Raw genomic sequence first — 12,430 nt, 5'->3', positions numbered from 1 at the left:
TCATCTCTGTACTTTGTACATAATTGTTTCAAATTCAGTTTTTCCATATTTTCCTTCGAGTTTCCCCTTCTATATGCAAGTGGATTATCTTCTATCTAATCTCAGAAACATTTCCTGAAGAATGAGTAGCTTGTGCTTAATAGCTGTTTTTACTGGAAATACAAAGGATGATCTCTGGCTTCTGCACAGTACTATACATGCACCTGCCTATTCAGTGCCTGGACTACTTTCTGAATGAGGCACAATACAAAACAGCCAGTCACATCAAATGTCATTTACATATATCAGTCTTAAAGGCAGAGTAACAAACCAACCTTTAATTTTAAGTGACGAAAAGAGATTTGAAAATGATTAGTAGAGATTAGTAAAATGATTCACAACTGTTTTTGGTACATAAAAAAAGAAAAAAAAATAAGATATTGGCCTTGCAAAAATCTCATGCATCACTGCACAAAACACAAAAATGTTTATATGTTCAAAGTCACTTATGTTCTTACAACATCAAAAACAGCAAAAAAATTGCATAAAACCATTTTATTTAACAATGCCTCTAACCCAGCATACAGAATCAACTGAATACTTTTGACTTGGGTCATTTGATACTGGACACTCAACAAGAGGTACAGGTTTGTTGAAATCCATGAAATAACACGCTGAACATCATAAAACGATCAGATTCTAAATCGAGTCGAGGGACAGGGGTACCTTCCAGTTATCCCAAGCTTTTAAAACATGGCTCTTCTAAGCGTCACTTGCATTCCACAGACATGTTTTCTATTGGGGCATCATAAATAATTATTGCTAAGCCACTACCTAACATACATTGGCTTAAGAAAACTGTTTTTATATAAAAAAATGCAGAAAGTTGAACTATAACTGCATGCTTTGGAAGCACTGATCTACAAGTATATAAAATATACAAAAAGAAATGTGTCAAAACTAGCATGTCATATAGCGGGATAAATATCTTTAAAAGTATCATGTAGGACATGTAGAATATGTACCGTAACCTAAATGTGTTTAAGTCACTGTTTAACACACCCAAACAAGTACTACCCCCTAAACATTCTCAGTTTGCTAAGGCAATAATTACATTTAAAAACTGTATTTAAGAAACAGGGTGTTAGTAGTTCCCTTCTCGGAATCAATGTTTGAGCCACGGGTGAGCTGCTATCGAGGCTTTACTTCGGTCGCCGTAGTCATACAGCAGCTCCTCTCCCTCCTCTATATCTCTGGAGGCCACAAGGATCAGGTGAGGTATTCCATTGATGTCGTGGAGCTTGGTCTGACAGTTGCCATTTTTACTGTGGTTGATGAGCCGTCCCATACGGTCAGTTTCTTTCGTGGCATCAACACTAACAAGACAAAGAGCACAGTAAGAAACGGCAAAATTTGTCTATGACCCCTTTTACATGAGGTGAAAATCATCTGAGCAAACCAGTTTCGGAGGACAATAAACAGACCCCAAAATAAAAGAGCTCAGTTTCTTTCATGTCAAGAAACCAAGCTTGGAGAAGGCGGCTAGCAAAGAGAAACAGATTATCTGCCAAAAACAGCAGGATTTATCACTATACCAGACCACAATTATTTGAATTGATCACAATTATTTAAATTAGAACACTGTGGCCAAAACGAAGATTTTGAAAATCTGCTGTAAACAGGTCTCCTCTCATCTTACAGCAGCGCTGTAGCAGCCTCTATTGTAAGATTTTCTGGGTTAAAGACTAGGAAAATTCTCCTGTGATAATGTACCTTAAAGATGGAAGGAACCTTTGAAGAACAAATGAACAAAAAGAGGAAAATTATATGAAATTGTGGATTCTGTCAAATCGATGAGGCTGTGGGATACACTGCTATGGTACGAAACACTACATAGCACAATACTCTAGTTTTAGATAGGAATGCCCCCTTAAATTAACCACAATTATTTTCCACCGTGCTTTTTCAACAGCAAAAATACATGTAAAAGAAGGCAGAAAATTAATGGGAGACACATGATGGGTCATCCAATAAAACAAAAGTTCTCATTTCCGGCTGGTGCTACAACACCTGTAGAAGGCTGTTGTAGGTAATATTGGTTTATTTGAGCTTGAGCTGTCAGTAGCTTCCAACTGACAACAGCTAAGAAACAAGATAGCTAAACAACTGCTTAAGAATCTATTGTTCTTTAAAAGTTCTATACAATGAACAAAAATGATTTCTCTCACCTTTGAAACTCTCTACACTAACCATTCACAAAATTCTTATTACAAAACAAGACTCTTGTAATTTTTCCAGCTCTAGAAAAACAGTTAGTACAGCTAGTACTAGGCAGTTTCAATAAATTCAACATTTCCATTTTTCCAAAACATAATATCATAATTTATCATAGATTTGCATTAACATAATTTATGAACTCCTGCTTCCGGTACCGGTACTCTATGCTAAAAGAACACCTTACATACCCGACATGTTTTCTATACAGAATTGTAAAAGTTTCCAAAAGGAAGCTTATTTTAAAGGTATTTTGAATAGAGACCATTAATGCAATAAATTAACAATGCCACAATTTTTTTAAAACAGCATTAACACAATTTTCTACCATCTGAACCATCTGTAGCAGTGCAGGCTGAAGCCCTGTTGCTCACACACCATGTATTGCTATGACAGAATCTGAAATTGTAGCCCTTTCGTTCAAATACAGCTAAATAGCGATACTTTCAGAGTCTGCCGCAGATCAGATGTCTGAAAAGTTAAATGCCTCTAAAAGCCACATCACAGAGACGTTATATGAAGTAGTTATGAATACGCTGCCTGATGCCTAGGAAACTGTGTCTTCATACTTGTGAGGTATTTCATATTTTTTTTTAAATCATTCATGGCAGAGAGGTACATGCAGGGCATTGTAGGTCAAAATAGCACCCAAAACATTTTTTCAGATTTTTAGCTGTTTTACTATTGTCACTGCCACATATAAAAACAAGAAAAACACATTCAGGTTCACTGGTGGTTTTTGATAGTAAATAAATTTGCTATGTTTGTGCTGTTGACATTGTGACCTCTCACCATCACTGTAAAGAAATAAAGAAATCTGAGTTGGGAGGTTTCTCTACAATGCAGTATTTTCCATCAAAAAACAACTTTAGCAAATAATACGAATGCAATTAACTACACAAAATAATCTGATTAGTATTGATTGTTATGAACTGTTGTTTCAAAACAATCTAAAGCACCCAGCAAACAACATACATTACAGATAAATAAGTTTCTGTTATCCATCAATACAGATAAAACTTGATTTTAAGTAGCTGTTCTTTAATTTCCTCCATTACATAATGTCATGGTTGTCTTACATATCCTCTAAAATGAAATACCCCAAACAAACTATAGTAACAAGTGTTTTGACACCACTGCTGTAAGGGGACTATACAACAGAGGTTTTAAACCTTGCATAATAAAAAACTCAATTCCAAAAAAGTTGGGACAGTAGGTTAAACAAATAAAAACATAAAGCAGTGATTTTTAATTTTACTTCACCTGTATTTAAACAAAAACACTACAAAGACAAGATATGTAATCTTTTACCTTGTCAACCTCATTGTTTTGTTGTAGATATATGCTTGTTCTGAAACCGAAGCCTGCAACATGTTCCAAAAAAGTTGGGACAGGGGCAATTTAAGACAAGGAACATTGTGAAATGTTTATACACCTGACAGGTGATGCAGTCATGCTTGGATATAAAAGGCGCATACAAGAAAGACAGAATCCTTCATGAACAACGATGGGTCGAGGCTTGCCACTTTGCCAAAAATGCAAAAGGGACCATCAAAAACAGGCATGCTTCTATGATGTACATCACCGCATGGGCACAGCAATACTTTGACAAACCGTTGTTAATAAACGCAGCTCATCGCTGCATCCACAAATGCAGTTAGAACTGTACTATACACAGAGAAAGTCATACATCAACAACGTTCAGAAACGCTGCCGATTTCTTTAGGCTTAAGCTCATCAGAAATGAACTGGTACACAGCGGAAACGTATTGTCGTCTGACAAGTGAACCTCTTAGATAAAAATAATATACATCATATTCCTCAGGCCAAAGAAGAAAGGGACCATCCAGATTGTTACCTGCTTACAATTCAAGAGCCAGGGTCTGTCATGGCATGACACCAAGCTACATTCTACATGTGTTACAACAGCATGGCTGCATAATCAGAGACTGCGGGTGCTACACTAGCTTGTCTGTAGTCCAGAACTGTCTCTCACTGAAAACTTCTGAAAAATACAAGTGGTTGCACAGTTTAAGATCTGTATAACAGAATAATGGCAAAATATTCCACTTTTAAATCATTAAGTGTTGCTAAAAGGAAAGGTGACGTAACACAGTGGTAAACATGCTCCTGCTTTCCAACTTTCCAATTTTTTTGGAATATGTTGCAAGTGTCAAACTTCAAATGAGTGTATGTTAATAAAAAAACTATCAAATTCATAAAGTTAAAATACTGTGTTTTTGTTTTCAATTTAATACAGGTCAAACAGAACTTCCTAATCATTGCTCTTAGCATTTCACATACTGTCTCAATTTTTTTGTATTGGTTTGTAGAAGTAAATACTTAACCTTTTGTTGATCTTTCAGGCTTAGCACCAAACATGTTAGCACATAGTTTTTTCAAAGTTAGATGAAATTGATACAGGGTGTGGTGCTGTAACCTACCAATATGTTTTGCTGAGATACTGGAAGTAATACATGTAGCAGCCAGTAGTTGGGTCTTGTGCGTATATAGCTTCCCTTTTCTTCGCATCAGTTTTCAGCAACAGGTCGCCATGATATTCCACCACATATTGTCCTTTCTGGAAATGCTGAGTGGCAAAAACCCCTCTTCCCTTTCCTTCAATGTATTTGACCTATGGTGAACATAAGAACGTGTTCAAGTTGTGTTCAACTGTGAAGTAAGTTTGAATGCTTTCACAACTGCTTCACTTCTTTAGTCACTGATGTTTACCGTCATTCCATTCTCTATCCCTTTTGTGATCAGCTCGTCTAGGTGTTTCTTCTCTGCACACTGTTGACACGAAACAGGTATGAATAAGGTACACACACACAGGCAAATTCATAGATACATTCTGAAGTAGGGGTGGGCAATATGGGATGTTATCTTTACAAATCAGATCACAATACACTTTTATATGATGTATATAAAATATATATGGTGGGCATTGTTAGTATTTCTTGAACACAAACAAATGCATGCACCATAAAAAGATTTAGGCTGGCTTTAAATCACGTGAGAAGCTCCAGTCCTCGGTGGCCAAAACACTGCACACTTCAGCAAGCCGCCCCATTAAACACACCTGATTCAGCCCATCAGCTAATAAAATGTTGTTTCATGTCTGAATTTCTACAAGACTAGAGTTGGTTTCTTATTTGGCAGCCTTTTGTTGCAACTTTTCATTCCATCTTAAATGGAGCAGCTCTTATATTCTGGCACCTGTATCTAACTGCTACACCATTTGAAATGGAACTGAAAATTTGAATAAGAAGCCAATTTCAGCTGTGTCAGACTCCTCAAGTCATTTGCCTTATACTTGTATCTTATACATTCGTGTCTCTGATGATCAGACACTGCAGGAATTTGGGAAATATTAGTTATTCACCCTCTACTATTACAGTACTGGCTTATTCCTCACACAACGCACAAACATGGTTTCATCTGAAGGAGCTGACTGAGTTAGAACATTCCTTTATGTCTCGTAAAACAAAGTGGACTATTTCTGATGCAACAGACTAGATGGCAAGGGTCTGCTGCGTTTTCATTTGAAACGTGACTGAAACATCTGTGCCACTTAACCAAACGGGCTAGCGAAAATGTGGTTTGCACAGTTTGTACAAGCACTTATTTGGGGCATACCGATATAAAGGTTATGACAAAACTCATAACTAAGGAAGAAAATAGCTTGCTAGTAATATATGCAGTCAAACATATAGAAGAGAGATGCATGTCTGGTTGGTATAGTGTAGTGGGTGACACCTCTGCCTTCTATGCTGTAGACTGGGGTTCAATCCCTGCCTGGGTAAACACCCTACACTATACCAGTAAGAGTCCTTGGGCAAGACTCCTAACACTACCTTCGCCTTCCTGTGTAAAATGATCAAATTGTAAGTCGCTCTGGATAAGAGCGTCTGCCAAAATGCCGTAAATGTAAATGTAAATGTCTAGATGGATAGATAGAGAAAAAAATTAATGGCAATGACTGCTGGGAAATATAACAAAGACAATAAAACTGCTAGAAATATGCAAATGAAAATTATTGCAGGTTCTCAGATGATTTAATAAAGTGAGAATGATCATCAATGCATCAACAAATGAGTTGCTAATTTGTCTAACTAGTCGAGAAATTCTTAGTAGCCGATTAGATGTTAGTCCGTTATGCCGCTATTTTATATGATAGTTTTAAGATAATGTTTTGGCCTAAAATGTCCTTTTAAAGTACTTTCAGTGCTGAGAGGTAAATGCAAATTTTATGAATATCAGCACTACACACACAAACTCAGAAGACATGCCAGTTCACTGGTCGTACTGGATAGTGACTAAAATTATTATATTTACGTTGTACATTAAGATCCCTGGTTCCTGTCACCACCACTGTAAAGAAATGTCCAGATTGGCATATTTCCCATGGAATTCCCCTTTAAAGACAATTTTAAGTGGAATTTGAGACTTTTGTATTTTTGTGTCATATTTGTGAATTACCTTTAATTCCGTTTTGCTTTTCCTTGAGCTTCTTCGTATGGGATAGTAATCTGTGACCTTCCGGTTCTGGGAATTCTTGCTCTCTGCACTGAGTGGGAGAAGGAAAAATAAGTGTACGAATGACCTTGACTCTGTACCTTGTAGTATTTAAAAAATGATCAGTGATAAATTACTGCCAACAATTATAAGAAATAAGAATGCTAGTCACTTCTAGTTCAAATACTTGAGCATTATATTACACCAATTTTATATGACATTACCAGCTTTAACAATACAAAGACAGGAGCCTTACACTCTCTGTGAAGATTTCTTCACTTTCATTTTAGGACAGACTGTTTTCCTCTGACAGCGAGTGCTGTTGACCTCTGGAGTGACTTCAGTTGATGAGGGTAAAAAGGTTTGCACATAATGCAGTGGCCTTGTCTGTTCTTCTGCTCTCTGTGTTTGATGGTGGAGGTCTTCGTTCACAGCCATTTTAGGGAGAATGATTTCTCCATTTACAGTACAGGGTCTCTTTGCTGTATGGCAGAAGGAAAAGGATGTTATAAACTATTAAACCAATCTGCGCTTGGGAAAAAAAAAAACAAACAGACAAATGCAAAGTGCAAAATGAAATCTTATCGCCCAAGGACACCCTCAATAAACAATGAAAAAAGAGCTAGGGATGTACCATCAGAATCAGCAAACACTGGAATCAAAAAGCACATTTTTGCTCCAAACCCACAATTGGCAACCAGCCAGGCTGTGAAAACTCGTAAATAACGCACATAAACGCAACTTGAGTGCTAACAGTGCCCCTTTCTGGACAACCTTCAGACTGCGACACGTGCTCTGCTTGACTAAGCCCTCATCCACACCTATCTAGTTTTTTTCCCCCTCCATTTAGAGAGAAAATAAATAAATAAATAAATTGATTAAAATACAACTTTGTCCACACAAGCAGCATTTTCGATAATCTCTATGTTCACATGAGAGTGCAAAAACAACTTGACAGGACACAGATACAGCAGGCTGTCTGTGTAATTTGATATTCCACACAGATTCAAAGTCCACTTTTTTCTAGAAAATAAAAGCCTAAAAAGCAAAAGAAAACATTGGGGTTGTTTACGTTGCTATGGCTACACCACCACCTCTGATACACTCACACAGTCCTGATCAGGCAGAAAAGCTGAGTTTTTCTAGCTTTTTACCCCATTTAAATTATGAAGTTAGGATTTATTTTGAATCTGACTTTGATTAATGATCAAGTCATGTCTTTAGAATAACAGATATTTTTAATATTTGCCCCTCTTTTACATGAACTGAGCACAGTACATTCTGCTTCCTCTGGGCTGCGGTTTAATGAAAAAGTAATTGAATGATAAACGTGATCATAACTTTCAAATCAACCCCAAATTACTGAGCAAACAGAAACAGCCCAGTCGTCAGTCATATTTCAGACAGAGTTCGGTATGATTAATAAAAAACTGCATTTTGCCCGCCCACTGAAAAACACTGAAAGTTTTCAAAACTGTTCACCCTGGACAGCACTGTAAAAAAGCACTGTTTTCGTGTGGATGGGAGGCCAAAACACAGAGGAAAAAGTTTTCATAATTATCCAGATACATGTGGACAAAACCTAAATGAGTGAGTTCCAAAGTCCTGTCTTCCAGTGTTACTGGTATTCAGCTACAGATGCCCGCAAAAAACCATGAAGTACTGTATTTTCATATTTTACAGGCCATCTGCACCATCGAGACACTTAAGCTGTACTAACAATACTTCCTCAGATGGTGCATTTTTTTTGTATTACTTTGATGCTAAGGATTACTTTGACATTAAATCACTCAGTAAAATATTTAAACTTAAAGCCTAAGTCTGAATATTACTGATTATCCAGTTAGCAGTCTTCAAAAAATGGTTGTGAAACAAAGTTGTGTTCTTACATTTGGAGCATTTACTATGTTTTAGGCCTTTTACGTCACATACATGAAATCTGTGACCAATTTCTATTTGACCTGCATTTTCTTTCCCCCTCCAAACCAGGCTGTGCCAAGGAGTCCCACTTCTCTGAGTGAGCATGAGTTTATTTTACAGTAAAAGAAATAAAAAGCTGATCTGATTGTGATGTTATGTGAATCTTTTTAAGAATCTTACGAAACAGAAGCTAAAACTAATCATTTTCTCACGTCTGCTAAATAGCAAGGTGTCTAGCACTTTATATTGCAAATTAAATAAAAATCTCTGGAAATGCAATAGTTTGTCTGATATGTTCATTTAGCCTGTACAGTGCGGGCACTGAAATAATGTGGTTAAAGACTGATTAATTCTTTCAGTGGCAGTTACGTTTTGTTCTAATAGCTTATGTTCAGGAAATTAGTTACGGGAATTATGCCTGCCAGTCACCTTGCTTTCTATCAGTCTCTGAGAGGCTCATTTTGTGGGGGCTGGAGGGGGAAAGAGAAGTTTTTCCATTTTTAACTTGGAGGTTTGGGGAGTGAACAAGCGAGTCGGTCAGAGGGACAATTATGTTTGATTTTCTTCTTTTTTTGGCGTGAGCTGTGGCCTGACAATAGCTCAATAAACTGTAGTTCTGAAACAGCTTTTAGTTCCTGTGTCTCTTCCTTCAGCAAGGACGCTACAATAATAATAACAATAACAATAATAATAACAATGATAATAAAGTCAAATCAAATTGTGCAAAAAAAAACAACTATTGGCCAGTTTGGCTGCAAAGACTTCAGAAGAACTGGCCATAAAATTTTAGGATGGGTACATCCCTAACAAAGAAGAAGTGTTCAGTTCAGTTTGTTCATGCAAAGCGCAAAAAGCACAACGCAATCAAATATTATCTAGCCCATACAGTTATTCTGTGCCTCGGCCTGGGTGCAGAATATCCTGGACTTCCCGTCTTGGATGAGTTTGACGGAGATCTCCTCATGATGATTTGCCTTCGAGGCGCTGTGGCTCAAGAAACCGTGAAGTGTAGCGTGTCCATTGCAGAATACGTCCTGCAACACAAAGATGTTGGTGGAGCTGTGAGCTGACTTGTCTGTCATGGATAAAGCTCAGATCAGATAGCAGGTCTGACACTGGAGCTGATGAATAACAAACCCTGATCAGAGTTACACAATCATATGTACCCTGTTGAAAAAACACAGAAACCATTAAATGTTTCTGTTGGTTCCTAGTGGTTTTGTAACGTGTTTTAGCTTTTTTCGATAGGTTGATCTCACAATGAAAAGGATTCTAATGCCCTGTGACTGATTCCAGATGCATCTGATTGTTTTCTAGTGGGATCTAAAGGTGTTCTTTAGAAAGCAAGACCATCCGATTTTAATCCTAAAGGTTCTAATGGTCTTCTTTTTTCATCAGGGTACCGCTGAGAAGCAGAGAAAGAACGAGAACTTATTCCTATTTAAAGTAAAAAAGTCCGAATTTTCTGAGAAATTCCCGGTTATTTGACATCTACACGGCTGGTCTCTGTGAGCGGATGCTACTCGACTTCATGTTGACGGCTATGATGAGCACCATGATGAACACGCCCACACAACTGCTGGGCCTATAAAACAGTGGTCAGTTCTCAACATAATAAATTCTTCAACATCACCCCTTTTTCTTTAGTCAGTTGGTTACGAACTCTGAGCGATAAATACATGCGTAATTAATGTCGAAATATTAGCGATATTCACATATTTTGCATATTTGCTTTTAAAGCAATGGACACAACAAATAGCTAGTTCCTTTGCTTCGACTAGAACACTTCAGCTCTTCATAGCTAGCTAGCTAGCTTAGCAAATTATAACTAATACCTGTTAAAAGCACGCAATATAGAAGCATATTTATCAAAATTATGATTGTATATGGCGGCATCACCTACCCCGTTCATTTCAGTCTTCTTTACTCTTATTGTTTTCGGCGACGTTGCGGGCTTTGGCTTTAGCAAGCGAGCAGAAACCTACTTTATCTCCACACTTTCCGTCTTCCAGGCGGTGCAGGGTGAAGGCATTCCACTGCTACTGACAACAGAGTGGCTCTCCGGCGCTAAAAAAGCTAACTTTTTCAGCTCTTTCATTTACTGTACCTCGCCCGAGCTAGTTTTTACAGTTTCACGCCGCCATGTTTGCACTTTTAACTCATTCACGAGAGGAAACCATGTGAGCGTTTTAAAGGCCAATAATATTCCGCTGTGGTCGTCCGCAGGGGGCGCCGTTGAGTATGTTGTGAAGACGGAGGACAGGCTGCTGTGCCGCTGCTCTTAAAGGGGAATTCTACCATTTTTTCGAAATGTCTACGTAATTAAATGGCTATGATGTAAACAAAGTCGTTCACAGGGGTTTGGTGTAAAATGCTCCGTTGCAGAGAAACATACCGACTCAAAATTGTTCACAGTGGCAGTGATGGGAACCAGATGTCTGAAGAGTTTAATGCCTCTGCTCCCTCACAGGAAGTTATTACATAACCACTTAAATTGTTATGAATACGCTGCCTGATGCCTGGGACATTGCTTTACCATAGACTTGTGATAAAGTATTTTGGGCTAAAATAATTTTGTTAATCCATTTATTTTAATCCATTCATGGCAGAGAGGTAAGTTGTAAGGCACTGTATGGCAAAATAGTCCCAAAAAAGACATTTTCCACTTTTTTACCAGCATAAACACTACATATCTGTATATATACATATGTACTCAGAAGACATGTAGGTTCATTTTATTAGTTTACTACATTGAGGCCACAAATTACTGAAGTGAGGCCATGAATGAATATAATGAGGCCACAAATTACTCTATAGAGGCCATGAATTTATATATTGAGATCACAAAATACTATATTAAGGTCACAAATTAATATATTTAAGTTATGAAAAACTTTACTTATGGTCTTAATATATTAATTTGTGACCTCAATGTAGTAATTTGTGGCCTCAATATATTAATCCATGGCCTCAATATATTCATTCATGGCCTCACTTCAGTAATTTGAGGCTAAAAAATCGCTTATCATCTTACAAATTAGAGAGCCTATAATTAAAAAAATAAAACTGTCTGATTATCAGCATAACAATTCTGGCAAGTGGCTTGTTTCTTACATGAGGCGATATTTGTTTTGTTTGTATACAGCATCCATGCAGCTAAATAATTTCACGTAAATCAGTATTCCACCCACAGCAGTCTGACTACCAATTCTAATAAAACACACACACACACTTTCCAGGCCGCTTATTCATCTGGGTCGCGGGGGGAAGCTGGATTCTATCCCAGCTGTCAATGCCAGAGCCTGTAGTTGTAGAAACACCCAAATATTTAGTGTTTTAATTGCATGGCCTGTGCTTTCATATCCGCACATACTAATGACTGAATTATTGCCAACATTTTAATTTTACTTAACACTAAATGTTACATGTTATTTATTTATTTATTTATTAATTATGGTAATTCCAATTAAACCATTCAGTTAAATTAAAACGTTGCCAGGAAAAAAATCTTAAAGGTACCTGTAGCAGTATCTTGTCACGTAGTCCCGACTCCTTTATATGGGCTCATGTAAGGTTGAAAACAGTCCTAAAATAAACCCATGCAAAATTATGGTTCATCAGTTTACCTTAATGAACAGAGGAAACTGGAACAGATTTATTTGTTCTTCTGAAACAAACCAAACAAATGCATAGATCTTTGCCCATGAAGACTTGGCTTGACCTGGTCTTGCTTGTTAAT

At 37.3% G+C, this 12,430-nt stretch overlaps 1 protein-coding gene across 1 annotated transcript; it reads right to left on the bottom strand.

The window, feature by feature from the left end:
* Positions 1–515: 515 nt before the first annotated feature.
* On the bottom strand, positions 516–10,901 carry kmt5aa (lysine methyltransferase 5Aa). Its single transcript, XM_036595444.1, has 7 exons — positions 10,595–10,901; positions 9,578–9,725; positions 7,028–7,253; positions 6,736–6,823; positions 4,987–5,046; positions 4,698–4,888; positions 516–1,355 (listed from the first exon to the last, which is right to left on the bottom strand). The coding sequence occupies exons 1-7, from the start codon at positions 10,601–10,603 to the stop codon at positions 1,145–1,147; spliced, it is 933 nt and encodes a 310-aa protein (XP_036451337.1). The 5' UTR covers positions 10,604–10,901; the 3' UTR covers positions 516–1,144.
* Between the last annotated feature and the right edge of the window lie 1,529 nt (positions 10,902–12,430).

This window comes from Colossoma macropomum, unplaced genomic scaffold (assembly GCF_904425465.1).
Source record: "Colossoma macropomum unplaced genomic scaffold, Colossoma_macropomum, whole genome shotgun sequence".
Classification (NCBI taxonomy): Eukaryota; Metazoa; Chordata; class Actinopteri; order Characiformes; family Serrasalmidae; genus Colossoma; species Colossoma macropomum.
Note: the sequence above shows the minus strand (reverse complement) of the source record. Positions and strands in the feature narration are given on the sequence as shown.

Bases quoted from the DNA above. Each gene is read 5' to 3' on its own strand.
- kmt5aa (XM_036595444.1), bottom strand. The intron at 6,824-7,027 runs GTAAGGCTCCTG...TCTCCCACTCAG, and splicing joins AAGAAATCTTCACAGAGAGT to TGCAGAGAGCAAGAATTCCC. The intron at 4,889-4,986 runs GTAAACATCAGT...TGTTCACCATAG, and splicing joins GGATAGAGAATGGAATGACG to GTCAAATACATTGAAGGAAA.